Source organism: Chanodichthys erythropterus, chromosome 11 (genome assembly GCF_024489055.1).
Source record: "Chanodichthys erythropterus isolate Z2021 chromosome 11, ASM2448905v1, whole genome shotgun sequence".
Lineage (NCBI taxonomy): Eukaryota > Metazoa > Chordata > Actinopteri > Cypriniformes > Xenocyprididae > Chanodichthys > Chanodichthys erythropterus.
Window position 1 is genome coordinate 13,784,928 of NC_090231.1, and position 25,765 is coordinate 13,810,692.

Sequence of the window (25,765 nt, forward strand, 5' to 3'; positions counted from 1 at the left end):
GGACAAAATAATACATCAGACATTTGAACAGATATTTTATGAACATAGGACTGATCTGAAGTAAAATGCTTCATCTGAATGCAGGTAATAAACTCGCTCACTCGATCTCTTTCTCACAATACTCTTCTACATAATACAGTAAGCTTCAATGAACAATATCAATTTAGAACAAACAGTTTACGCTGCTAAGAGTGGTTGCTAAGGGTGTTGTGTAGTGATACACAGAACAGTTGAATGAAGCGGTCATAGACGTGTTTTATCATGAATAAAACCAATTGACCAATCAGAATCAAGGATAATAACCGTTTTATAAATATAGTTAAATATATAGAACCTAAAACCTAAATTAGCCTACATGTTTAGTTTAGTGGCATAGTGTTAAGGCTTTTTAAATTACTGAGATAAAGTTTTTTGTTAAATTATTTAGAATTCTGCAGCTCTATAATCACATACATACCTCTCAATTAATGGTAAATAATAGTTTGATTAAACAGAGTTTTATATATCTGACACTTTATAATAACTTTCTCTTCTCCAATCAAACTTGCTTCTCATTTGCACTTGTGACACAAACGAATCACTAGTGACGGGTGGCAAATAGCTACACATGTTGATCTCCTGATAGTGTGTTGACCATTCTGTTGTCCATCAAGGTTGCTGTTGGAAATTACATTTAAGGTACAGCAATTTAATGCAGTTAATTCATGCACTACTTCCAATTAAATGAGTCATTTAGATGATTAGTAATTTGATTAAAAGGAAACAGAGTCTGATATCTGGCTATGAATTTGTTTAATGTTCCCCAGACACAGCATACAGTGTGTAATAACTTCTAAATAAGGAGAAATATCATCACTTTATTTATATATTTTTACCCCTTTTTTTAAAATCCATTTTTAACATGTTTATTCGTCATCAAGTGTGGCATTCTGATTCTGAACATATAGTAAAACAGGGCAACAGGTGTAAATTTGCTTTAAGACCCAGTAAAATGTTTATTTTGTTAGAGAAATAACATGTGCTTCATTTATTCAGTAATCTTTAAACCGTCAGGCTTGACATATTGAGATCCTCTTGCGCTTTTTATGCCATCTTTATTTTGGCATTATTTTATAGACGCTTAATTCATTAACAACAGTATATACTTAAGTGTAAAAATGTGACCACAAAATAATACTTTTCACCTATTTTAGATATTTAATGAAGTCTTGATTGCATTTTGGTAAGATTTTAATGCTACAACAAGTTCATGGCAGATGAAATACCTCTCATAACCACCATGGTTTCCAGTGCTTCCTTTGCTTAAATAAAGAAGTTCCAGTCCATATCTCCATATTAAAGATTTTTGAAAACAGGCAGGTTTTGTATCTGAAACAAACAGCTGATCATACTTGTGCAGAAATATGTGACATTGCTATGCTACATAATACACAATCTCTATGCTCAAATATAGCAATAAATCACCTCTATCCACAAATCCCAAAACTAAATGAAGCAGCAGAAAGTGAATTTAACCTCTTACGAATGTGATTCATCAGTTTTGCTGGTGGCTGAATTACAACTTGCACCTGTTGTCCTGGTCACAAAGTATTTTATATTTCATTCGACCAGAAAAAAAACAAAACAACAACAAACAAAAACAAAACAAAGGGGGAAAAAACATTAAACAAACAAGTAACTGAATATTTACAAATATTTTCAGTTGATTTGTTCTCACACTTAAAAATGTACAGTTAAATTCTATTTATCCCCCTCTCACTGTACGCCTACTGAAGACCCAATGAATGGCTCATAATGGATGTAGAGTCTTTATTCTGGATGTACCACAACATCACACTCTAGTGGTTGAGCGTACAAAACCAAACAAGAAAAATAACAAAAGATTCTCAACTCATCCCTTAAAACAGTATTGATTATTAGAATTGAGGTTGTTTTGTACGCAGCTCTAGTCAACTCGTAGTTTGTTTAAAATGGAGTTTAGTTATACCTACAACCACACAAAAGTCCACAGATGGTACATATCCACAGGTCCAATCTAGACTCTCAGCAAAGTCTCCCCTTGTTTAGTGTCCAGTTGTTGCTGTCGTCCATCGGGCTGTCAGTCCACAACACAGAATAAAGTTCTGTTTTTATGACGTACTAAACCTCCAGTATGCTCACTCAGCGATGCTATTAGAGTCATGTTCATTGTGCAGCATACTGGCAATAGTTCTTGATGGTCCTGTATAGCTGAGAGAAATACCGTGGGCCTCACAGACTCAATACACTCTCTCAAGCTGTGAGACAAACTCAAGCCGTCATCCTCCCGTGACACGGACAGCAGTGGCAGAAAAATAAGACTAACAAGGCATGAACAGAAGTGATCATGTAAATCCTGCAGTTGATTCTGAGCCATTCGTTCTTTAACCTGAACATGAAACTGTCTAACAACCTGTAAAATGTGTCTACATAGATCTGGTTTGCCGTTATTTGCTGTGCTTGTCATAACCAAAAAGGTCAAGTGTGCAGTGGAGACAGATGTGTGATATGTAGTGTTGGGAATAAACACACCAAACTGATATTATGCACAACATACAACTCTTTTGTATGTAAAATGGCCGGGTAGGTTTTCCTGAAGGATTGACAGAGGGCCGCAGTCTGTGATTTGAACAAACTCAAATGTCTAGCTTTCTCTCTCTCTTTGTGCCTCTTAATTCAGGGCACCTGGTAAGAGACATATTGGCCTAAAAAACACACTCTTCATGTGTGTACATGGACCAAAGATGCTTATTAAACCGGGTTGTCAAATGCTAAATAAACGCTGAACCGAAAGAGTAAGGACAGAGAGAGAGAAAGATTGGCCGAGGCCATCATTTGTATTTGTCGCTGTGAAAAATAATGTGAATAAAAGCTGAATATTGATCACAGGCCAAGCGAAAGAGATGCCAAGCTACAAATGTATTCGCCATTTGCGGTATTTATGCAACTGTCCGGACCATCACAGATGGCTCTGGTAGAGCACTACATGGTTGATGGTCAAATAATAGCACCAACAACTGTATATGGATATTAAAACAACATTTGAAAGAATATTGCCAATAGATCTCTTTCTGGATGCGTCCTATAGAGTGGTCCGACGTTACAGTTTGAGTAATGCTGATGAAAACACCACCGGGGAGAAGCTTTTGTAACCATTTTAAGCAAGCAAACTTTAAAAAAAAATGCAAATAAGCAAAATGCTGTGGGAGTTTACAGCTCAGTGTCCTTCTTGGTGCTTTAAAATATTTCATGCATAGATCCCCCAGAGCAATCCATGTAAATATATATTTATATCATTCTTTTATATATTTGTCTTTATATTTATACATACAAAAATCTTCCTAAGAAACAACACATTGCCAAATCAAATATGTGTGATAAAATGACACAAACAGGGCAGAGCGAGAGAAAAAGAGAAGAGGTTGGCACTTTGTTTTCGTCTCGTGTCAGACGCTGTCATTTTCTCTCATTCCCCGTGTCTCTTGTTACAAGGTATGATTTAATACTGCAGGTAAACACAACATATCCAGCTTCTGTCTTTTATCGAATGCCCCTACGATTCATGTAAAACAATCCAAGGACACAGATCACATTCGGACAGCGTTTGGCTGGTAATGGAATAACAAAGAAGGATGATAAAAAGAAAAGGATGGATGAAATCTGCACTCTGCCAATTTAGTGGGAAAATGTCATCATTTCCCCTCATAACATCAGATCAGCTCAGTCAATCGTCGACGCCTCCGTAAATCGCCCCTCTTCTTTAAGGACATTGTGGAAAAACAAACAGCAAGTTGAATCGAGTACGAGGCCGATGAGCTGTCACCGCCGGCCGAATCTGTTGCTCACCGTAGAGTCTATGAAGAGAGCTCCTCTAGTGTGTACAACTTCTACGAAACCTTTGATTTTGTCCACTCGTCAGCAGAACCGAGAGCATCTTAAGTTTAGGAGCTTGAAAAGGTGAACAGAGAGAGAAAACGGGATATGTATGAGAGCTAGTCCTCTCGTTCGGTGGCGCTACTATACACGGGTGGTGGAGTGAGGGTGGGGTAAGGTGTTGTTGTGACCGGTGGTTGTGGGGAAGGTGTTGAAGGCATGGAGGGGCTGCATGCCGGTGATGGTGCTGGGAATCATGGTGATAGTATTAGGGGTCATGAGCGGAACATCGTCGGGCGCCCGCCTCAGCGCCAACGTGTAGTCGGGTGGGCATGCGGGACGTAAAATATCATGCGGTCGCAACGGCTCCATGTCGTGGTGGGCGTCGTGCTCCGAGTGCTTCATTTGCAGGGACATGATCTCTTCCTCCTGGCTGTGTGCCAAGTCATTAGCCGGCACGCCTCGTTGCGGGGACAACCGGTGCCGTCGCATCTCGTGCCGCTTGTCGCGTTTGTAGTAAAGCGCGGCGAAGGCGAGGATGTTAAGGAACAGGAGCGACGCGCCAACGGCTACCGTCACGCTCAGTTCTGTAGAGTAGTCTCGTGTGTCGCTTGGGAAGGGAGGAAATCGAGGGGGCTCTGAGCTATCTGGTTCCGGTTCTGAAGGGAAGGTTGGGATGGGGTGGCGTGTCGTACGGGGTCCCTGTGGGGTACGGGCGGGACCCGGAGGCAGCCGGGTTGTGGCGGTGCTGAAGACTTCCTCGTGGAGGTTGTGGAGGTGAGGAACCAGTTCCAGCCAGAAGGCAACCTTATTTGCTCGGTAGTTGTCCCGGATGCGAGGCTTCAGGCCGATGTGGAGATACTGCTTGTCTTTAGAGTTGAACTTGGTCCAGATCACTTCCTCAAAGCGGTTGGGCTTGGTGTGGATGAACTTGGTGTCCTGAGGAACAGGCAAGTTGGGATCCCTAGAGACAACAGATATCTTTTGTCAATTTGAATGAATTCCACACCAATGATGTGGGACATTCAGAACTCAACTGTGCATGTTTTTTAAATTCTCAAAACAGGATCAAATTGCAATTTTAAAACTGTATACATGATTGCAGTTTGATTTAGGACTAGGTGATAAATCAGGAAACTATCAGAAACTTTTAAATTGTTTTCAATATTTAGCCAACATCTAGATGGTCTGGTGCAAGTCGCTTAAAAAAAGTTCTGCGTGAATTTGTGCCACAGGTCTTCATGACAAACTGCCAAAATAAAAGTTTGATTTAGCTAAAGAAATGATGACAGAAATGTTTTAGTCTTGTACATAAAAATATACTTCTCAAAGTATTATTATAGTTATTTCACAAGTTCGTTTCCTCATAAAATCTTTAAGCTAATAACGTTAAGCATATTTGGCTTGCTGTCCGCTGTTGAGGGGCTCGAGGAAGCAGCTTCAACTCGAGCTTTATATATATACCCTCCAGGGACTACTAGTGCCTGGAAGAGGAGTACGATAGATGAGATGCCTAAATTATGTGGTGGAGTTGGGGATATCGAAACAACTGATTCCAGAGCAGGGTGAGTAGCTGCTTATATGCTCTGGACGTAATTGAAAGATTAGGGTTCCCTCCTCTTGAAATTATGTTTGAGTTTCACTAATTGAAAGATTAGATGGGTTCACTCCTCCCGAAATTACATTGTGAACTTCACTTTAAGGAATATCATACAAGATATGTACCATATACGTACAATACCAAGATATGTACAACCAGGTTTTAATTTATACAGTATACAAAATCTGTTGTGCGGCACCTTATGTGGCACAAAATAAAAATGCAATGTTGTTGTACAAACACGTTATGTTTACACTCATTCTCGGGGTCTAACAAACGTGAAATTGGTATGAAATTTATATCATCATACATTTTGATATTGAATGATAAGATAATTCTTTTGCGGATATTTCCCAGGCCTAACCTGAATGTCAGAAAGTAGAATGAAAATTACCTGAAATTCAAAGAAATGTTTTATGGCTGTAATTTAGAAAGAAAGAAAGAAAAAAAAAGAAAGATAGAAAGACAGACAGATAAAACCCACCCAGTCTTGGCAAAGTTGGTCCAGTAGGTCATGACCACAGCACTAAGCATGACATCATTTTTGGAAAAGTTGCAGGGGAAGAGGTCAGTTGCTCCGATCATAGGCACACCAAACACATAGGGTATCTCGTCCCCGTGTGCCGCATCTGCCCATTCGGGTCGAGTCTCTGTTTGGCAGTGGTGGTAGAATGTGTAGAAGTAGACAGGAGACTGATAGTCCGCATGGAGTTTGGCAGTAGCGACGGCTGGCGCCACCCACTGGTGATCAGTGAATAATGCGAGGAGAGTCTTGCGCCGCATTTCCCCATTGTCTCGGTCCGCCCAGTCTGTGTACATGAACTTAATAGTCTCCCTCAGGATGTCTTTACCTACAAAAAAACACAGAGTAATTACAGTGAAGTGGGGGAGGACAGACAGGACAGGAAAGAAGTAGAAAATATGGAAACAAATTGATTCAGTACAAGTGATTGAGCATTTGGTAAATTCACATATTTGAGAGTGTATGCATATGTTTGTCTAGTGAACTTGAAAATGTCCATGAATGCATGTTATTAAAAACATATGGCACATCCATAGGGCATAAAATCTTTCATTTGATATGTAACATAAAATGGCATTCAAAGCACATGTCATTGCTTGTCTTTTATCGCCCTCTGGTGGAAAAAGTTAACAACAGCACCAACTCAAGAGTAAGCGGCATACCTACAGTAGTACAACAGAAACATGAATTTTATTGTTGTACTCTTTATTGCCCCATATTATATGCTTTATATATATATTTTAATCATAACAGTATTTTTTTCCCCTTGATAAACAAACTCTGGCCCTATTCAATATGAAATCATATGCTGATATACAATCTTAGTATTACCTTTAGTAATGAGAATCGTAAGACAGAAAAGAGTTTACCTTTAGGGTATCCATAGAGGTTATCCACAAAGTTGGAGATGGTATAATCAAAAGCTGCAGCTGAAATCCCCTCTTCACTCTCAGTGCCCCCATCATCCACAAACTTCAGCCCCTCCCCTTGATTTACACCAATCAGAAGGTCGTAGTTCAAGAACTCCCCCTAGTGGAGAAAGAATTTTACCTCCTGATTTGTTTCCTGATTGATACCTCCTATTTGTTTTCACTATATTAGTGAGGACACTGCATAGACTTCAATTGATTTTTATCTCAGATTAATGATATTTTCTATGGCCTAACTCAACCCCTACCTCTAATCCTACCATCACAGAAATGTGCAAATAATGTTGATTTACAAGACTTTTTAACGTGTAAGTGAGGAGATTTAGCCCTCACAAGTATAGCCAAACCTCTCTCTCTCTCTCTCTCTCTCACACACACACACACACACACACACTTTTTATTATTTTTATTATTTAGTTTTATTAATTCAAAGTTATTTGATCTTATAACCTTAGCCAATTTTTTTTTCTACATAAAGTAAAACATTTCATTACCATCACATCATCACTATTACACACAATATCAAAATGTCTACACCATAACACACCATTTTTTTTTATATATAATTTTAGTGGCCTTAATTGACAAATCACCTACATATGTGACATCACCGTTTAACCTCGTTCTGCATTTCAAAAGCATATGATGTGATTTTCACAGAACATGCAGTTACTTGGTTACCTAGACATTTGCTTGGAAAGTGGCGACTCACCATGGAACATATGTAATAGACTAAGCTGAATTAAATGAACACAAGTCTTAGAAACCACCAACACAAATGACAGTGTTCTCAAAATCACCTGCTGCATCAGGATCTCGGGGTCATCTGGCACAACGTCTCCATCCATCACAGGTCCAAACGCAATATGGTAGCGGGCGGGCTGGATGTCCTGGTCCACCAACTCTCTGAAATTTTTCCTGCGGAGACAGTCCACCAGGTCTGCGGTCTCCCCATATGTGCATCCTACTTTACGGGCCAGAATCTTGGTGTACTTCAAGGGCTGGTAGCTAATGGACCAGCTGGAGATGGCTGAACCACTCTGAGCAATGGCTCTCTGAAACAGGCCTGGATTGGGAGGGAGGAATAGCAAGCTGTTAACTACAAACAAGAAAACCTGTTGACATAATAGACCTGTTTTTACACATATATGTTTTACACATCACATTTTTTTTTTTTTTACATCCAAAATGTTAGCATGGAAAGTGTCCTGTAACTGATGGTCCCTGTGTGTACATTTTTAATAGTACAAATATCTCATGTAATTGTCTCATAATTAATATGAGGTCATAAAAGCAGCACATTTACTAATTATCATTAGCAAAATGATATTTAACTCCTTACCCGCCAGTGTTTTATTTTAAAAAGATGCCAGACAGCACCAGCTAGTGATGTGCACTTTCAAAACACTGCTTCATGAACCTTCGAAACTTTTATGAATCTTTCGTTTCGAAACAGTGGTTCGGAGAGTGTATCAAACTGCCAAAGTCACCTGATTTCAGCAAACGAGGCTTCGCTACGTCATAACTATTTCAAAACTTCAATGGTTCACCACTGGTGGCAATGATCTCTTTGAATCAATGAATCATTTGGATTCACAGAGATCACGCCCAGTGGTGAACAACTGAACAAATGTCCATGGTTTTTACCTGATCTCTGATCAGTTTTATACATTTGTAGACGTTTTAATGAGAAATTTGTATAATTAAAAGAATAGTAGTTAATAGTCTCGTATTTGCCTGTTTAGCTGAGCATAGAACAAACAAAACAAGCCCTGAAAATTGCTAAAAGAGAACATATTATACAGACACTTATTATTTAATGGTATTAGATGATTAGTTAAATGCATTTTATAGAAAATACTTTCAACAAAACATTTGCAATGGGTTTGTAAAAGCTGCATGTTTGGCCTGAGTTTTTGTTGCATTTACACTGTTTTGACCAGCAGGCGTCACCAGTGTGCGGCTTTTTGAATGCTTTGAAACAGTAAATCATTTTGCGAAGCAATTGGTTCAATAGAGTGCCCCAGGGATGACGCATTTTTGTAGGCAAAACCCAGAAGCGAGTTAGCATTTTAGGACTTCCGGTTCCAACGCCGTAAAGCAGGGGTACTCAAGTTCAGAGGCCAAGAGGGCCGCATTTTAACCAAATGAAACGCGAAGGGCCACAAATTATAACTTGGATCGTAAGACTTTTATTTAGGCCTACTTAAGACAATATTTGTAGTTTTACTGTTTATTTACTAAAAGTGTAGTTTTTAAGGTCTGGCTGTTGTTCACTGGCTGATGAGAGTTTGTCCGTAATACGAAAACATTGCAGTTTTTTATAGTCTTTTTATACTCCATTGCACCTTTTTAACACTTTTTATAGCACCTATTTATACTCAGAGAATAAATGTTTTATTATTTGTATTATTATTACCTACCTTTTAATTTGGTCAGAATCCAAAAATATTTTTTCTTTTTTTTTTATGTTCAATCACAATTTTATGAATTATCTAACTATAACCAACGTTGTAAACATGATAAATCAGATTTTCTCCGTGAGCTCAATGATGTGATGACAGATCTGGAACGTCAACTGCATTTCATCATGGAAAAATAAGGTTACTTTGTTTTTTACTTGCGCGCACAGTCTCGAGCCTTTGGTGGTGTTCATGAACACAAGTGCTCGACACATGCGCACTAGAGAGATTAATGCTTGTCTAGTCTTTTTCGCTCAAATAGTTACAATAAAATCTCTTTGTACTTGTTTAAAATTAGAGTTGCTGGTATCTTTTAATCCCCTCAAACGAACGCACTTCAACACGGTAGGTGTTTGTTGTTACTCTTGTTCTGTCTTCTCTGTTTCTTTTCAGACTGAAACAACAGCCCGTTTCATTGCTGAAACATTGTGGACAAACTAAATTAGTGCAAAAACTATTCAATGCGCGCGTGCAAAGTGCCTTCAGTTTATATTGTTCTTTGCGGTTAGAAAAACTGTGCTGCGCGCGTACACTATACGTGTTCTCTGCTGATGATTACAGCGTCACGCGCACTGTACGCCTACCCTTGTGTACGTGTAAAAAAACAAAGTAATATTCACGCTAATTTTGAACGCAAATTATAATAAAAATACATTTATATGTAGCATGATGCGGGCCACAAATGTAATGCTGACAGGCCGGATGCGGCCCGCGGGCCGCCTGCTGAGTACCCCTGCCATAAAGTCTATGGGTTTTTTGAATGGGTTTTTGCTAAATCGCCTGAAATAAGGTCTGTGGTTAACAAAGCCTCTAAATACTTTCACGTTTTGATCTATGACATAAAGCACACCAGTTATAACCCACTTGTGATTTTTTAAACTTTTACTGTGTCTTAAAATCGGCGGTTGCTAACAAATTTCTAAAAGGGACTACTTCCTTTGGCGGGGACTTTAGATGTCATCATGACAACAGGACATTTGGACAGTATTGCTCATGAAAAAGTGGATAAGTATTCATACACAGCACATATATAATCAGTGAGCATGTTTTTAAATAGAGTTGTTTTCTAAATAAAGTTTGAGGACGCTTGGTGGTGACGACATTGATCTGCGACCATGTGTGCTGTAGTTCGTTTATAGCCTACTGTTAGCCTTTTATATCTGACCACTTTATTTAGGCTTCAAAATCTATAAATTTTGTGTTAACTTGTAAAGATTATCTTGATAGACAAAACGTGTAAGTGTCATAACCCTTTGTTAAACACAGAGCTTATTTTCTGCGATTTTCCAAAAGTCTATGGGAAAAATGAATAGGCTTTCAGTCGAGAGAACCCGTGCGCCGCTAACTTCCGGGTTGGCCTACAAAAACACGTCATCCCTGGGGCACTCTATTGATTCGAAGCTTTGAAAAGCTTTGTAAAGCTAGCGCCAGCATTTTTGATCATTTTCACAAAACTTTCTTGGCACCCAGAATATATATATATATATATATGATTTTTTTTTTTGGTATTAATATCTAAACATGCAGTTATATCAAAGGAAAGAACAGAGCCTCTGCTATAAAAGATTTTTTTTTTTTTAACTTTATGCATTCTTTTTTATCAAGACTTGAATGTGGGTAAGTTTAATAAAAAAGAAACCATTTGAACAAAAAGCTGAGAAAATAGTGTTTTTGTCAAAGATTGTATTCGGAAGGATGATCAAAACAGATCGAGTCTTTCACCACACCCATATCTTCACAGTCCTGCGCCTCTTCCTGGGCCGACATTTCATTCAGTAACGTTAGGCAGTTTTCATTTATATGCTGTTTAATATTTGATGACGTTATTTTAAATGTGCATAAGCAATGCTTCTATCACTTATTTCTGTTTTTTCTTCACCTGTGTTTTCATCTGGAGATTCTGTACTGTTTCAGAAGATGCGTAACAGCACCCCCTACCGCATAACAGTGAAAACATGGATTGCTGGAAAATTCCATCAATGGTGGGGAAAGAGTTATATTAGTTTTAAAATGAGTTAATATGTCAGGACATGTCAATTTCATGTCAACCCACGTAACAGTGGCATGATGTTATACTGCAGTATGGTTATTTAAATTCTATGCTGTATATTCAGTTAAGATTCATGTTAATAGGATGGAATTATTTTGATGTCAAATCCAATAGAGCTCAGCACAGTGTCAGCTGGAATTGCATCAAAGAAAAAACACAGAAGAAACAAGCAACCTTTTTATTCTGTGATTATTGAGCTAACTTTGTTCAAATTCCATCTTCCATTGAAATAATAACAGTAAATCTATTATTCTCTTGTTGCCTTTTCTCTTACAAACACTTTACAAACAGAGCTTTTTTCTTACTCTCAAGAGAAGTGTAGAAACATATTACCGAAGGGCTCTTCTTCTCCTTGTTCTGCCCTCCTTCCTCTCTTTTTGTCTTTTTAATTATTGAAGAGCATGTTACCTTTCCCAGGGAAATCAATACGGAGCTGCTGTAGCTTTGTCTCTGCTAACACGCCTGAGCTTTTCTCTTTACCCAGCTTGTCCAAACAGGCACACAAACACATATTTAGTTAGGCTGTGCTCAAAAAGTCTCTTTGTTAATTTGTTTCTTTGTTCCACTTCAGTGAACTTTATCTGTTTTCTTAAATGTAATCTTAACACTTAGCCACAGACCTCTTTATTTGTTTATCTCTCCCTGTTTCTGTTGGCTTGGATTCTTTACAGAGAAATTACATGACTGGTTTCTCCAGGGATAACAACTGTCATGACTTACCTGGTGTGATTGACAGTTGAGGGCTGTAGGACTGATGTTAGGTGAGGATGACAGTGATGATGAAGATGGTGCAGGTGAAGGTAGACTGTTTTGACGAGCATTGCAAAGAACATAGTTGGACAGGACGGTGAGACATTTTGTGAGGTAACACACACACGCACACACACACACACACACACACATAGACAGACATAAAGCATTAAAAATGAGATGAATGTGCAGGGATAGTATTAGTCTGTTAAAGTATTAACATGCATGTACACACACACATATACACACACACACACATTTTTTTCTTACCCTCAGAGTGATGGGACAAGATGAGTAGGTTGACACATGACGCTCCAGCCCCAGAGCCAAAGATAGTGATCCGTTCAGGGTCGCCACCGAAGTGTCCAATATTCTCATTCAGCCAACGCAAGGCCTGGATTTGATCCAAGAGGCCGTAGTTCCCTTTAGCAGACTGATCTCCTGTGCTAAGAAAACCTGCAGTTAAGAAAAGGAGAAAAGGAAAAATACAGACAGATTTTTTAAAGGAGTGATGAACTGAAAAATCTAAATTTCCTTGAGCTTTTGACATATCATCATACTATAAGCATATCCTGTAAGTTTCAGAAGTGAAAACTTCCTTGTTAGTCCAATAAAGGCTTTTATTGACACCAGACCCAGCACATGACAGGATTTTCAAAGTGGGGATCTATGACGCCAAAGGGCAGCAAGCACCGCCTCCGCAGAAGAAGATCAACGCCTACTTCATCACTGCCTGTTTAGCCCCGCCCACCGATTCGTACATGACATGCAATAGAATAGGTAGCCTAAGTAACATAGGCCTACGTGGTGCTAAACCGGATCGAGCTACCAAGCAATAAACATGTCGTTGAGGATTACAAAATATTGTGCAGTGCCTGGACTCGACAGTAATGCGACATGTAAGTTACTGTTAAACTTAAATCTAATGCCTGATCTTAAATGTAATGATTCATGTACAGTCAGATGTTCTTTGTCTGTGTGTCAGTAAATCAAACCAGTGACTAAACGTCAACTTGCGTTGTTTCTCTTAATTATATGAATAAATTATATGAAGAAAGTGATCAAAGAAAGCTCCCTTTGCAATAGTTGGAGCAGCGCGCACTGAAGCTGTCAAACAACATTATAAAACAATAAAACAACGCAGTTCATGACCCCTTTATTTGACAGCGGTGTTAAATAAAACTACTAAACTAAAACTTGTTTTCAGTAAATAAAATACAGCTGATATAAAATAAAATATAAATATGGACCCTTTTCACATTTCCGGGGTTCTCAGAAGCGTCATAGTTGTTTAAACTTCTATAGTGATGAACAGGAGACAACAGCAAACATAATTTTTGTATTCCAATTTGCTCCAATAGCAAAATAAAAAAAAATAAAGATAAATACATGATAGAGTTTCCACGACTTTCCAAAAGAGGTGAAAAATAGAGAGATGGATTACAGCAGTCAGAAGAGAGAAAGATGTCAAATTTGCCGGCACTCCCTCAGCAGCCGTTGTATTTGAAAAACCCTCACAGCAGCGTTGATTCATTATTTTGTAATTAACTGCCAAGGTAATATAACACAAAGTATGGCATTATAAATGTATATTACATTTTTAAAAATATATGAAAAAATATATGAAAATCTTGATTAGATGTGCAATGTTGTTAATGTGGAAATGCATCATCACAGTCTGTTAAAAGAGTCCATTAGATGAGAAACTTAAAGTGCTCCTATTATACTTTTTTAAAGGTTCCTAATTTTATGTTGGAGGTCTCCTACAATAATGCAGGAAAAAAACAAAAAAAAAACACACTTAATTTCCTCATAATTTACATTTAATATAATTTAATTTCTCAAAAAGTCTGAAACGATTCATTTGAAGATTCAGATTCATTTCAGAATTGATTCTTTCTTTTAGGAGATAACAGATTTATTTGTCGTGCACTTTAATCTCTAAAACTTTGTAGATCTTATACATTGACAAGCAGCTATAGTACACACTGCATGAAAGGTAATATTCGAAAATATTAAATAATCTAATAAATAAAATAAAAATAATAAATTACATAAATATATATATATATATAAATATATATATATATATATATATATATATATATATATATATATATATATATATTTTTTTTTTTTTTAAAGAAATTATACAGAAAAAAAACTCAACTAATAAAAATGGCAAAATTATTAAAGGGGTCACATAATGCCACTTTTACAAGATAAGTCTCTGATGTCCCCAGAATACCACATAGATCATTTTTTATAACATGTTAAATTTGTCACTTTTGTTTACGAGTGAGCAAAAATGCTCAGTTTTTGTGTGTGTCCCTTTAAATGCAAATGAGCTGCTGCTCTAAAGAAAAGGGTGGAGTTTCAAGAGCTTGTGTTTGTTAGCAGCTCCAATTACCTCATGCAGACTCACTGAAAATGTCAGAAACTGTTCAGCCTTTTATGTTCAAACCAGAGTCGGACAATGATGGGGAGACTCAACATGTAGAATGCAACAGGACATTTCTGAATGGTTAATTGATGAATGTATGTAGCTGATGTGGAGTTAACTATCTTAAAGTCATTGATTAGCATATTCTTTCATGATAATCTATAAATCGCTCATGTGGGAACTGTTGTAAGATGCCTACAGAGCCAGAGAATATATACTGCATGAAGACAGAACAGGTATAGTTCAGTTTTATTACGGTTATAACTTGTCATGTCATCATCTCGCTTTTATGACATGCTATTGCATTTGTGTTACGTTCTGTATTATAACATGGCCTCACCCCTTTGTTGCGTGTTCTTGGGGGCAGGGTTTATGTAAATTTTAGGGTTAGTGATGTCACTAAGCTCGTTCTAGCCCTACTGATCTTATTGAGTCAAATGTCTTCTGATAACAGCAGTGTAAGAATGAAGTTGAGAGTTTATGTGAGACATTAGAAAATACAGAGAAGAAAGAGTGAGCAAGTGAGTGAGAGAATGAGTGGGTGCTCTAATTTGGAAAAAACTGTTTCATCTGCCTCCAAGTCACCAGGAACTTTACTGATCAAAGTCTGACAAGCACACACGCACACACACACACACACAAGCATATGATAATATCTCCAGAGCGCGCGTAGAAATATTCCACTGGAAATAAAACGCCTGGACCAAACTGCCTCATACATGGCGGTGTCCAAAACCAAATACATGGCTGCCCTGGTGCCAGGTTAGTCAGTGACTTAACAGACAGAACTTCTGAAGAGCTGTTTCCATCCAATGTTGCAAATTTATTGCACAAAATCGCATAAAATATACAGCATAAAGCACCATTTTCATCCAGTGAGTCGAAGAGAACAAAATTGTCACTTTCCTGATAAACTGTCTCCAAATATCTCTAAGAAAAATGGAAGTTGCTGCAGTAGGAGAAGCCACTGTGGGTCTTTTTCATAAACGACTTGCGCCTCAGAGCACGCAGACGAAACACAATAACTGTGGTCTTGTTATCTTGCTTTCGGAGGCAGATGCCTGCTGTTTGGGAACGCAGTCATGTAAAACAGTTCTGGGAGGTAATTATAACGAATCACTTTGATGACAGACTTTAGCTCAGGCATTTCAGAATGACCAAAACAACATGTCAGATGCTGTGCAATGAGATCGGTCCACTGGTCCAGTTATGCCGTCCCATTGCAAAGCCACATGTCTTTTTTGATGCATAGAGGAATTTATTAGGTAAATGTGTTTCCATTGTAATTTATGCGTTTTTTAATTTATGTGTGTTACGTCATATGTAAACTATGAATATTTGACATATGGATACAAACAACTTGACATTTAATGATCACAAACAAGTTTACTATGATCTAAAACAGATAAAAATGATACTTTTTTGAAATATATATGAATTATTTTTTTTTGTTTTTGAAAGAAGTCTCTTATGTTCACCATGGCTCCATTTTTTATTAAAGATAAAAACAGTAATACTATTAAAATTTAAAATAACTGTTATTTTAATATTTTAAAATGCCATTTATTCCTGAGATGGGAAAGCTGAATTTTCAGCATTATTACTCCAGTCTTCAGTGTCACATGATCCTTCAGTATGCTGATTTGCTGCTCAAGAAACAATATTATCAATGCAGAAAACAGCTGTACTGCTTAATATTTTTGTGGAAACTGTGATACATTTTCTTCTGGATTCTTTGATAAATAAAAAGTTCAAAAGAACCGCATTTATTTGAAATTTAATATTTTGTAACATTGTAAATGTCTTTACTGTCACTATTGATTCATTGAATGTGTCCTTGCTGAATGAAATAATTTCGTTCAAAAAAAAATAAAAAATAAAAAAAATTAAATAAAAACTGACCCCAAGTTTCGACCAGTAGTAGATAACTAATTTACAGCTTTCAACCACTCCGTCAGAGACTATTTTCAGTCTGATTATGGGCTAGAAAGAATAAAAAAGTACCAACCCAATGAAGGCATCTTAGTAAAGAGGATGTTATGTAAACATTGAACTCTGATGTGTCTTGATGCCTTCCTACATCATATACTGCCTGTGAAGGTGCATCTTTCAGCTTTCAGACAGCTGTATTCTCACTTCTCAAAAATACATGAGAACAGAACTCTTCTCACTCTTCTCACCTAAGACCTTTCTGCTGGATTTCTGTGAATATCATGAGACCACCTGAATTCATAAGTACTGTGTGATTCATAAGTCTGAGGTTGCTAGGAGATAAGAGAGGTTAGATTATGGTTGTGGAAGGACAGTTAACAATGTAGATTTATATATCACAGGGTTCAGAGCTTGACAGTGTGACAGCTGTGACTTTGCTATGCATAAATTGATCATAAACAACACACACACACACACACACACACACACACACACACACACACACACACACACACACACACACACACACACACACACACACACACACACACACACACACACACACACACACACACACACACACACACACACACACACACACACACAATTTCACCATGTTTTTCAGTATAGCATGGCCTTACAGGTACAGGATGTTTATGTTTTCAGGATCGATTAAGAGATATATCCAAGCTGTCAAAGACTACGTTCACAGTGCCAGTTTTTGGGATTGACAACCGCATTTAACAAAGTGACAGTGACCAAAATAACATCAAAGATGGCAATGTCCATAAAACTGAAAGTGAAAATTGAAAGTGACATGTGAAGGCCAAGTATAACATACTCAGAATTTGTCCTCTGCATTTAACCCATCCAAGTTAGCGCACACACACTAGGAGTAGTGATTAGTGAACACACACACTGCAAACCGTGGACACACACACCCAGAGCAGTGGGCCACCACTTTGCTGTGGCGTCCAGGGAGCGAATGGGGGTTAGGTGTCTTGCTCAAGGGCACCTCAGTCATTTCCTGCCAGTATTGAGAATCAAACCTGCAACCTTCAGGTTACCAGTCTGACTCTCTAACCATTAGGTCACGACTGCCCTGAAAAAATGAAAAATTGAAAAGTCTTATCACATTTGATGGAACAAGAGTCCAATCGGGCCACAAGTTTATCCATCAAATCTTCACTAACCGAACTGTGTATGAATGTAAACGTATTAAGGACTCAAATACAGGACCGACAACCGTATTCTGCTGCTGTGTGAGCATGGCAGAGTCCTAGATCAACCCCAAACACACATCATAAATCTGTTGCGCATATATATGCAGAATGAATTTCTCTGTAACTCATTCATAAATTCATGCTTCATGTAAAAGGCCCTTGAAAATGTAAGACTTGGAAACAATTTGTATAATTATTGTCGCTTTTTATTGAAAGCATAAGCGAAAAATTCACTAAAAAGTTGTGCCAGTTTAACATGCACATGATCAAATGGTGGAGCCATCACGCCAATCCCATTTGCATAATTTCTTTAGTGAAATGGGCGCTAAAACAACTCAAACAGCACAATGAAATAAACGGTGCTAACAGTGGGACACAATTCTTTCCTGAATTGCTCCCAAAGTGTACCATTATTATGACAATTTTTAATCAATTCCAACCCTGTTAGCATTCAGTCCACATCCACACATAGAATGTGGAGAGAGATATTTGGATTATTCCTCAAAGAGCATCAAAATAGACTGTGCAAAAACATCACATCAAAGAGCGTCAGTTGTGGAAATGAGATTATCTGCGGCTGTTTAGATTTATTACGTCACCTTTACTGCATTTCTCACCGCAGTCAAATGATTTGCTACTACAATGCAACCTCTTGCTCAAACATGTCTGTTGGCCTTAAATCTTCTTGCGAAACTTAAAATAACAAATTTAAATTGTTTTTTTGGCCTGAGCTTTGTGAGCAGCCATTAAAACCACCACGGTCATTACTGAGATTTCACCCCCTAACATCTTCAGCTTTAGATTGATCTTCATTATCATTATTTCTAGGCTCTGTCAGATACATTATCCTGAAGATCTGTGTGTGTGTGTGTGTGTGTGTGTGTGTGCACTGCTGTCAGTAGTTAAACAACTCTGTAAAATTGTCTCTAAAAGAATCCTCAGTAGAAATTTGGACTGGAAAATAATACCCCATTTTTCTGATTAGCTATTGTGGTTCTCTCTCTCTGTGTGTGTGTGTGTGTGTGTGTGTGTGTGTGTGTGTGTGTGTGTGTGTGTGTTTGTTTGTACATGTGCACAACACCAGCTGAACTAAGGTGACATTTCCTATATTGGCTTAAGAAGATAATTTGCTTTTCCAATACAGCACAACCAATTATTTTATATAACCATAATGTTAAATTATACCTATTTTGTCATTTGACATTTGTGGATCATTTTCTAAATGCCTGGATTTGAGTAGAAAAAATGACGTCTGTAGTTCAGCTCTGGAAACCAGTGAATGGGAAACCAGCTGACTTGCCTATTGTCTGATGGGTCATTCATACAGTAACTTTTTGTTATCATTAGTTTCAGTTATATATTTTGACATAGTTGATATTTTACCACAATATCATTACTAAATGAACATGGGGTGAATTTTTAAATCATTACACTACTTTGAGCAGATGTTTCTGTATTTGCCATATCCCTAGGTGCTGTGAAACTTCTGACATGGAAAAGCTGGTGATTCATTAAGAAATTTTACAAGTGTTCCTTCAGTTTTTCCATTCCCTCATCAAAATGTTTTTCAAACAAAACATGTTTTCTTGGGCCTTTTCCATCTTGTTAATTAATTTATTACTTAATTTCACTTTCCATTAGTCTTTTGTAATTTCCCTTTAAATAAGTTAGTTCCTTAATCACATCCTCCTCCAGGAAAGGACAACATCATGTCAGGTGGTAAAACAACAGCATAAACTGTAAGTATTAGTAATCCATTTGGTTTGTTAACTCTTAAACATTCCATTCTTTTTCAATACAACTACAGACGACAATACCCACATTTCAAAAGATGTTAAAAATATTAGTTATAAAAGTCAGCACTGTTATGTAAGCTAACTCTCAATCACTTGGCTCTTTATTTTCATCCTGTCAGATTCAATTGTGTTCTTGCATCTTGCAGTTTTCTTGTAACACTGTAAAAAAAGGTCTGTTGTAGCCTTTCACATAAGTCCATCCTTGACACAGGAACACAAGAATATTCAGTTTTTCAAGAGTTTTACTTTTATTTTGCCTCCTACACTCTTAAAAGTAAAGACTCTTTATAAGTGGTTCCATGAAGAGACTTTAACATCCATGAAACATTTACATACCTTAAAGGTGCCATAGAATTGAAAATTGAATTTACCTTGGCATAGTTGAATAACAAGAGTTCAGTACATGGAAATGACATACAGTGAGTCTCAAACACCATTGTTTCCTCCTTCTTATGTAAATCTCATTTGTTTAAAAGACCTCAGAAGAACAGGCGAATCTCAACATAACACTGACTTTACGTAACAGTCGGGATCATTAATATGTACGCCTCCAACTTTTGCATATGCCAGCCCATGTTCAAGGCATTAGACAAGCCAGTATTAATGTCTGGATGTGCACAGCTGAATCATCAGACTAGGTAAGCAAGCAAGGACAATAGTGAAAAATGGCAGATGGAGCAATAATAACTGACATGATCCATGATTACATGATATTTTTAGTGATATTTGTGAATTGTCTTTCTAAATGTTTCGTTAGCATGTTGCTAATGTACTGTTAAATGTGATTAATACTGATCCTCCATTAATGAATAATTACACAGGAACAAATAAGTAACACATTAACACTCTAGTAACTACTATTAACTAACAATAAACTCTGATTAATGAATTAGTAAGTAATAGTGCTCAGTTGAAGGTGGTAGTTCACTATTAGCTAATCTGTAACTAATATTTTTTCATACCTCCCAGAGAACTACTAAGAACTACTACAGGTTCATAATTAACATGAATGATGCATAATGCATAATTAATTCTAAAGTAAAGGTCATGGTAACCCACTAGTAATGACTGAAGTATTACTAAATACTTAAAAAGAAATTACTAATTATTTGCATCAGTATTATAAAGTGAAAAACATGATAACTCTAGTAACTACTGAAGTCTTTGTAAACTTTTGAGGTTTTTGTAAAGTATTGGATAGTAATAACTCAATAGTTACTATATAACTCTAAAGTAACTACTTCTTATTTGGATCAGTATTCTAAAGTGAAGATCATGGTAACCCACCAGAAATTAATCAAGTGTTACCAAATATATCATAAGGAATTACTGTACAAAAACATACAAAAACATCAAAAGCTTACAATGACTTCAGTAGTTACTAGAGTTATCATGCTTTTCACTTTATAATACTGATCCAAATAATTAGTAATTTCTTTTTAAGTATTTAGTAATACTTCAGTCATTACTAGTGGGTTACCATGACCTTTACTTTAGAATTAATTATGCATTATGCATCATTCATGTTAATTATGAACCTGTATATAGTAGTTCTTAGTAGTTCTCTGGGAGGTATATAAAAAAACAGTAGTTACTGATTAGTTAATAGTGAACTACTTCAACTGAGCACTATTACTTACTAATTCATTAATCAGAGTTTCTTGTTAGTTAATAGTAGTTACTAGAGTGTTAATAATGCATTATTCATTTGTTCCTGTGTAATTATTCATTAATGAAGGATCAGTATTCTAAAGTGTTACCGTTAAAGTTAACATTGTTTCTTACTGTATTCACGGAGATTAGTCATGATGTTATTTTCAATATGAAACATTTGCAGTTTGTATAATTCATAAACACAACTTTATTCTTTATAAATCTCTTCAACAGTGTGTAATGTTAGCTTTAGCCAAGGAGCACTATCAAACTCATTCAGCATCAAATGTAAACATCCAAATAAATACTATAACTCACATGATCTGTTATGCTGCATGACAAACACTTTGTAAAGATCCATTTTGAGGGTTATATTAGCTGTGTGAACTTTGTTTATGCAATGTATTATAGAGTTGCGAGCTTGGGGGCGGGGAGCGCGAGCATTTAAAGGGGAAGCACGCTGAAACGGCGCATATTTAATTATGCCCCAAAATAGGCAGTTAAAAAAATTAATTAAAAGAAATCTATAGGGTATTTTTAGCTGAAATTTCACAGACACATTCAAGGGACACCTTAGACTTATATTACATTTTGTGAAAAAGTGTTCTAGGGCACCTTTAAAAGATTCTTTATAGTGGAAAAGGTTCTTAGATTTTTAAAATGTTCTTCAAACTAAGGAAAAATCGTTCTTTAAGGACTCTTCGAGAGAACCTAAAATGGTTCTTCTATGGCATCGCTGCAAAACCCCTCCAAAAAACATTTGTAATCGTTAAAGTGTGAACCATAATGCCCACTTATATGGCATGATTTGACTGATTCACATTGTGTGTGCATTGTGATATAAATGCAAATGTAAAAAAAATTTAACTAAAAATAATTTCAAAATTATGAGCATAATCTCATGCGGTACTGAATTACTTGAACATAAGCAGTAATGCAGTGTGTATTTTTTTGAATTCACAACTGCTTGGTTACAACATACCGTGTGCAAGTGGGTGTTTATGTGTGTTTGTTGCTATTATGTGTAGTTTCTCACAGTTTTCCCACTGTGTTTGCAAGGACAAAACTGAGAAAGCCACACACACACACAGTCTCACATACACACACATGAAAGAACAGATGGAGGAGATAGACACATGAGACTGCTATAGAAACTGTTTACTAAGAGTAAGTACAGAGATGTATGCATGTCTTACTATTCAGTTAGAATGACATTTGAACCAAAATAATGAGCTGGGGTCTCTTTCTGTTGCTTTCTACTTCTCTGTTTGATTCTTTCTCTCTTCCTCCCTCTTCCATTTGCTCTCATTTGCTGTGCCCTCGCACACTCTACTGGCCCTCCTTCCCAGGGTAATGGGGGGTGAAATAGGGGTGACAGTGGGCATTTGTAGTCCGGCACTGCATGATGGAACACAGAAACACACAAGCGCTGAAACACACACCTCCACAGGTGCTCTACAGCCTGTCTGCAATACCAAGGCTTTAGAAAAGAGTAGACGTAATGCATTTACACACTCCAGATAAAAATACAACACTTATTTAAACACAATGTGCTAGGCCTGCACAGCTCAAGAACAGATGTGCTCGCTGTATAAGTAATGTATTAATGTATCAGGGTCGTGCGCCATTCAGAACTGAATTGAGAATGTCATTTAAATTTCAGTTCAGTGCCTGAATTTCTCTCGAAAAACCCACATTAACAGAAACTCTTCTAAATTAGCATAACAAAACATTAATTACTCCCTTATCATTAATCTTGTGCAAAAAAACATTATATAACACTTCATTTTAGCATTTATACTCCCTTTCGAGTGTCATGGGCAAAGCATGTTGGGAAAAAGAAATCCCAGTCCAGTTTCAGTTAAACTTAAGTTAGTCTAAATTAAAAGAAATGAGTTCATACAACTCAAAACTATGAAACAGTTCAGTTTACTTGAAATATGTCAGTGCTGTGAACTTGAAAAAGAAAAAGAAAGTTCTAAATAAATTTACAGTGTTGTTGAAAATAAAAAAACATATTCCTAGCATTAGGATCCTTTGAAAGGTAATGTTATTTTTAGTCCTGTATCACTCTTCTCTCCTAGTCATCTCACAAGCCAGTGTGTGGGGCTAACGTTGCAATGATGAAGTAGGTATTGATTTTTTCTGCGGAGGCGGCGTTTCACCTATCTAAGACGAGTCAATCGCTGTTACAACCATGCCTTCCCGGACTCCAGTTCCCACGAACCTCTTTGTCTGCACACCTGAACTCACTTCCCTCATCAGTCTTCCCACCATTTCCCTGGATTCCCTGCACCTGTTGTCCTCGTCAGCACTCCCTTTAAGTTGGACTCACTCCCTGCACTCCTTTGTCGGTTCTATTGTTTGATTTGATTTGATGTGTTGTGTTCCTGTTATGCTCCCTATAGTGTGAATAAAGCCCTCTATTTGTAGATTTCCGTATTCGCCTCATCTCTACAGCAACACATTGTGACAATCACTGGGCCTGCATCATTAAAACTTCTTATTGGACTAACAAGGAAGTTTTCAGTTCTGAAACTTACAGGATATTTTTTATAGTACGATGACCACTTATATATCAAAAGCTCAAGGAAAAGTTGATTTCTCAATTCATGACCTCTTTAAAATGATTTGTGAAGAAATTCATATTACTGTTAACTTTAACTAGAATAGCAAACTTTGTAAAGTCAAACTTTAAATATAATGGCTTGACAAAGCTTGGTTTACAACAGGGGTGCCCACACTTTTTTGCCTGATGATCTACTTTTAAAATTATCAACTAAATGAGATCTACCAACCAAAAAAAACAACATAAAAACCCAGCTTAATTTCAAATGCTAGTTGCTACTACGGCATGCATCTATACATGGAATTCAGGAAAATAAAAATAAATGTTCATTGTTGATATTCAATTTTCAATTTTAATCCTAAACTCAAAATACTTACAGCACAACAGATTATATTAGCCAGGGCATTTACCTTATTCTGATGACCTGCACTGAATAGAATCAGACAGTTTTACATTATCTTTGTCGAAAAAACACAGCTGGCAGTGTCTAAACTGGTGTCAATCAACACTGACGGTGACGGAGCTCATGCGATGGTTGGCCGTTCAAACGGATTCATTATTAAGTACAAGGAGGAGGATGCTTTTCCCGACTTCCTTAATTATCACTGTATTAACAAGCTCTATGTGCGAAAATGCAAGAGCATGAAAGAGATCGTGGATGTGTTCATGAAAATTGTCCGCGCAAAACGTGCACGCTCACTTCAGAGACGGCTGTTTGTTTTATGCGTATTTGGAGGAAGCCGACTTCGCGCTCTGATCTCCGTCTAGTTGTCATGGCAACTGAATAAACAAAAATATTGCCTGGTAAAAATGTATTAGTCAAATGCAAGTCAAACAGAAACTAAAAGGATAAGAAAGGGCATCGACCTATTGGGCACCCCTGGTTTACAAGTTTAGAAAGAGCTTAAAAACCCTTTAAGTTGGAGGTTTATAGGCAGAAAAACTAGATATTGTTTCCTGCCTATAAAGTAAACCTTAAACTTTAAGGGTTTTAAACAGCAAATTCTGTGACTCAGTAAATCAAATACATTTTATTTTGAGATGAGAGGACTGTGGGTGAAACTGAGGATGGTTAATGATTAATAATTAACATTCCGGCTCCTTTGTGTTTAACAGATGGTGCTTGAACCATAAATGCCATCTCTTAGATTCCTGACTCTGTCTTTCTCTGTCTCCTCTGAACTTTTGTGCATTACTGTCAAATTTTGTTCCGCAGTGTGAGAGACTGACTCTGTGTGACCACTTCCCTGAGAGTGTCCAGGCAGCATCATGCTTCAGTGGTTGCATGACTTCCTGTGATCCCACGCTGCGTTTCCTCCCACAGCTCAGAACTTTCCCACCTCTTTCTGTTCACTTTCATGGCACTCAGGCCAACAGCAGCTCAAGCACTCAAACAAATCTTTTTCCTCTCAAACCCTCTCATTCTCTCCCCTGCTTTCTTGCCTTGCCGCATAATTAAAAAAATGCAAATGATATGATAAACTACAATTCATTTTGATGATGCAGATTGTGGCCGTTTGTGTTGAATCGAATGTGGTGAATATTTGAATAAATCTGTCTGATATCAGCTGTGTGTGCTGATAAGCATGAAATGAACAGGGCCAAGAATACGAGGCTACATCTGTTTGGTGTAAAAAGGTGGAGGATCTGGACATGGTTGGAAAGTCAAAGGGTCAGAACTGTACAGTATTGACATTCAGGTGAAACTGTCAAGAAAAGTCCGGGTTATATTTTTAATACACAAAATCATAGACGATTTATAGAATTCAAGAATTAGAATAATATGAGATGAAGAATTATTTTGCATTGCTGTAATGATAATGAAAAATATGCTTAATTGTCATAAAAAAAGGCTTTATTTTATTTAAACAAACATTTCTGTCTTTGGATTTAGGAAGGAAATATGACCTGGACATTTTCTTAAAAGGTTTCACGATTTTTCCC

The 25,765-nt window shown here is 37.1% G+C and overlaps 1 protein-coding gene across 7 annotated transcripts in view; it reads right to left on the reverse strand.

Moving 5' to 3' along the window:
* Positions 1–1,288: 1,288 nt before the first annotated feature.
* The window catches only part of nlgn2a (neuroligin 2a), a 143,060-nt gene continuing 118,583 nt past the window's right edge, over positions 1,289–25,765 (reverse strand). For all 7 annotated transcript variants that reach the window (XM_067401788.1, XM_067401787.1, XM_067401794.1 and 4 more), the window contains 5 exons: positions 12,476–12,661; positions 7,744–8,009; positions 6,884–7,043; positions 5,976–6,342; positions 1,289–4,855 (listed from right to left, as the gene is read on the reverse strand). In XM_067401788.1, the coding sequence (XP_067257889.1) occupies positions 4,036–4,855; positions 5,976–6,342; positions 6,884–7,043; positions 7,744–8,009; positions 12,476–12,661 (1,799 nt within the window). In that variant the 3' untranslated portion in view covers positions 1,289–4,035. The remainder of the gene's footprint in view (positions 4,856–5,975; positions 6,343–6,883; positions 7,044–7,743; positions 8,010–12,475; positions 12,662–25,765) is intronic.